Below are 4,611 nucleotides of genomic sequence, written 5' to 3' on the forward strand. Positions count from 1 at the left end.
ACCTCCTTTGATACTGCCCACACCTTTCTTGCCCTCATTGATGGAGCCTACACCGCACTCAACGCCACTAGACCGGACCTTACCATAACTTGCTGGCTCTGCCTCAACCCTAAGCCCCCCTACTATGAAGGCATCGCTTATTACTCCACACCCGCTAATTTGTCCGCTCCCAGCCCCCGCTGCACCAGTACCCCACACCGCCTCACCCTTGCGGAAGTCACAGGCAAAGGCCTATGTATCGGTTCTGTCCCCACTACTCATTCCTTCCTCTGTAACTCCACCCTCTCCCCTCAACATACCCCCCATTTCCTTGAGGCCCCTAATGGTACCTTTTGGGCATGCAATACGGGGCTTACACCCTGTATCTCCCTCTTTACCTTCAACATAACTTCCGAATACTGCGTGCTCGTACAATTATGGCCCCGAGTTTCCTACCACACTGATGACATCCTTTCTCCATACCTCTCACCATCCCCCAAATACCGTAGAGAACCCTTCACCACCCTCGCCATATTACTTGGGATTGGCGGCCTAGCTGCCGGCATTGGTACCGGCACCTCTGCATTATTACAGACACAAAATCTGGCCGACCTCCACAGGGCTATGACCTCTGATCTAGAAGCCTTAGAAAAATCAGTTTCTGCCCTAGAACGGTCCCTCACATCACTGTCAGAAGTCGTGTTACAAAACAGACGAGGTCTCGACCTTCTCTTTTTAAAAGAGGGGGGATTATGTGCTGCCTTAAAGGAAGAATGTTGTTTTTATGCAGATCATACTGGTATCGTAAGGGAATCTATGGCAAAATTACGAGAACGCCTCGCCTTAAGAAAAAAGGAGGCTGAGGCCCAGGAAGGGTGGTTGAACAGCCTCCTGAAAGGCTCCCCCTGGCTTTCTACCCTGATCCCAACCATAGTAACCCCCCTCCTCATCTTTTTCCTAATCCTTACCTTCGGCCCTTGGGCCTTCCAACGCCTGACCGGATTTATCAAAACAAAAATCGATACTGCTCTTACTAGATACCCTATGGTTCAATACCATCGCATTGAGATAACAGACACTGAACGATATCTCACTTTGCCCGGTAATGATCGCTTACGCTTTACTGGCAGGGCGGTAACCCAATGACGGGATTAGCACAGGTCCTTGACCCATGATGGTCAAGTAACTCCCCCTGTGTAGCCTAAGACAGGGGCTGTCGCTGTATATCTGATCAACCCCCAGCTAAGAAAAAGAAAGGGGGAATTGCCAGAGACCAGGTAAAGTTTGCACAACCCGGCAAAGAGACCCCCCTGAAAGAGAATATTGCCAAAGACCTTCTGCAGTAAAAACCGTATCCGTGACAATACCCGGACTCAGGCTTGGCAGGTCCAACAGCAGTAAAAACTCCCGCCAACTATAGCCGTCCCCCTTTTTCTATATAAACCTTGCTTGCACAGTCAATAAACGGAACCTTGCCAACATCTGTACGACTCCTGTCTCTTGCGTGCGAGGCTCCCCCTCCCTTCCCCTGTGGAGCCTTAGGTGGTCGCCCCTCGTGCACCTTAGTTGCGTCCGGCTGGACCCGGACACACGTGAACTGAAATGACCACCAAGAATATTTCACAGTGAAAGGAGCGGAACCAGGAGAATGTTGTACAGAGACTGATACACTATGGCACAATTGAATGTAATGGACTTCTCTACTAGCAGCAATGCAGTGATCCAGGACAATTCTGAGGGATTTATGAGAAAGAAGGCTATCCACATCCAGAGAAAGAACTATTGGAGTAGAAACAAAAAAGAAAAACATTTGCTTGATCACATGGTTTGATGGGGATGTTACTGGAGATGTAGACTCTAAATGATCACTCTATTGCAAATATTAATAATATGGAAATAGGACTTGATCAATGATACATGTAAAACCCAGTGGAATTGCTCATTGACTATGGGAGGGGGAAGGAAGGAGGGGAAGAAAAGAACATGAATCATGTAACCATGGAAAAATTCTTCTAAATTAATTAATTAAAAAAGGAATACATGCCCTTTGATTCAACAATGCCACTATTAGGTCTGTACCCCAAAGAGATAATAAAAAAGGATTATACGAAAATATTCATAACCATACTCTTTGTGGTGGCAAAAAGTTAGAAAAATGAGGAGGTGTCCTGATAGGGTCGAGCCTGCTTTGGGGGTCCTCGAAGGGGTAAGAAGAATGAGACAGATATTGTGTGTTCAGGAGGGCCAAGGTGCTAATGACAACCAAGACAACTTTATTGAAAGTTACCACTTCTTTTATAGGTTGAGAAAAACATGTTGGATCTTCAGCATAAGCTTGCCACATACATAGTAATGGGTAATGATTAACAGAGAGACCTTAAGCCAGTGATTCCCAAAGTGGGTGCTACTGCCCCCTGGTGGGTGCTCCAGCGATCCAGAGAGGTGGTGATGGCCACAAGTGCATTTATCTTTCCTATTAAAATGCTATTAAAAATTTTAAAAATTAATTTCCAGGGGGCTAAGTAATATTTTTTCTGGAAAGGGGGCAGTAGGCCAAAAAAATTTGGAAACTACTGCCTTAAGCCATCACAATATAATCCACCATACATTAGTGATTTCTAGGAGACATATTGTGCAAGGGTCTGAGAAACAGGGGAAGTTTCCATAGGTTAATTGATACACACATGAGAGTTTCCATGAGCTATATAATGCATACACAAACCAGGGGTTTCTAGGAGTTTTACACACAAACATGACCTAGATTGAGAAAGGAGAGAAGGGAGAGATAGTGTGGTTAGGAACCTTCTGTTTTATGTACCAGAGCTTTGCTTGATGAGGTCTCAGGCTTTGCCTGCTACAGTGTCCCTTGATTGGGGAATGACTGAACAATTGTGATATATGATGGTGATGGAATACTATTATGCTATAAGGAATGATGAACTGCTTGGTTTCCATATGAACTTGAAAGACCTGCATCAACTGATAAAGAGTGAAATAAGCAGAACCAGGAGAACATTGTACACAGAACTGAAACATTGTGGGATGATCAAATGTAATAGACTTTGCTACTAATAGCAATGTAATGATCCAGGACATTCCTGAGGGACTTATGAGAAAGAATGCTATCCACATCTAGGAAAAAACTGTGGGAGTAGAACTGCAGGAAAAAAAGCATATCATTTATTACTTGTTTATATGGGTATATGATTTGGGGTTTTGGTTTTAAAAGATTACTACAAAAATGAATTATATAAAAATAGTTATCAAGTTATAACACATGTATAACCCAGTGCAATTACTTATCAACTCCAAGAAGGTGGAGGGAAAAGGGGAGGTAGAAAAAAGGAATCACATAACCATGGAAAAATTTTAAAAAATTAAAAAACAAACAAAAAATGAAAAAAAAGGTGTCTAGAAGAGTACCAGCAAGGGCAAGCACTGGCTAGGGGAGGAGCAAAGGGAACAGCTGGCCACCTGGGGTTGGTGCCTTTTCTTTCGCTGACTCACTCTTCTAATGTATCTAATAAATAATTATAAATTATGGCACAATCTCCTAAGAACTTTCATCTCAACACTCTTATCTATCCATCTATGATTTTAACAGAATTTTAACTTGTTTCTACTTTTAATTTATGTCTATCAAGTAATGCAATACAGCTATCTTATTATTTCTAGCTGTTATCAAATTGTTTCAACTAACTATGTTTTAAATGCAATGTTAGTTTTTATATTGAGAATCTATTTTAGTATGTTAGTATTCTTAGTTATCTATTGAACAACACATATATTTTATTCTTATATTTTCCCTGCACTAGCTTGTTAAAAAAATTTGAAATTCCCTAGTCCTTTCTGTACTTTCCCTAAGTCTAATGTTCTAATTATCTGCTAAATTGTTAGTATGTTACAGTATCTACATGATTAGGGACTATTATTTGTAATTCTACTTTACTTTTCCAACCTATGTTACAGGTATATATAAAATTTATATTATTTTCACTAAAGTTTAATTTCTGTAGGTAAGTAGGACTTCCTGAATCAAGCTACCCCTAATTTAGTGATTAGATAAATACCTTTACTTCATAGGCAGTCAAACCTTCCTGGCTGGGAGAGCAGGCCTCTCTTATTTTAACCCTCTCCTGTGACCCATCCCCCAGCACCAGCCTTCTCCCTAGCAGCAGTTAGAAAACCTAAAACCTCTTTCCCTCTGATTATCCCTGACATTAATAAATCCCCCTTGTTACCTTTACAAGCCTCTGGTTAATCATTGTATTGAAGATTAAGGCAAAGACTGAAGAGGGAAGAATTACTTTCTTTATTTCTTGAGGGAAACCTAGGCATCCATCTTGGGCAGGAAATACCCAGCCAAGACTTCTGGCAGACATCAATTTCACTGGCAGGGAGGAATCTTTAACTTCTCCCTTAAGGGACTTTAGAAATTAACAAGAGAAACCCCCAGGCTTGATCTAAACATTTCTGACTGGCCCAATCCTCTTGTACCATAGAGATACCTTCCCTGCCTGATGAACCCAGCCTACTTGCTCTCAGTATCCTCTGTCTCTAGCCTCAGTGAATAAGCCTGTTTAAGCTGCCCTCCTGTATACTCCCATTCATTCCCTTACCTTCCTATATACC

The 4,611-nt window shown here is 42.0% G+C and overlaps 1 protein-coding gene across 1 annotated transcript; it reads left to right on the forward strand.

The window, feature by feature from the left end:
* Positions 1–27: 27 nt before the first annotated feature.
* Positions 28–1,125, forward strand: LOC123255357 (MLV-related proviral Env polyprotein-like; the record flags this gene model as incomplete). Its single annotated transcript, XM_044684172.1, has 1 exon — positions 28–1,125. A coding segment is annotated over one exon (1,098 nt), but the record flags the coding sequence as incomplete, so codon positions are not given.
* Positions 1,126–4,611: the final 3,486 nt, after the last annotated feature.

The sequence above is a fragment of the Gracilinanus agilis genome, unplaced genomic scaffold (assembly GCF_016433145.1).
Source record: "Gracilinanus agilis isolate LMUSP501 unplaced genomic scaffold, AgileGrace unplaced_scaffold44631, whole genome shotgun sequence".
Classification (NCBI taxonomy): domain Eukaryota; kingdom Metazoa; phylum Chordata; class Mammalia; order Didelphimorphia; family Didelphidae; genus Gracilinanus; species Gracilinanus agilis.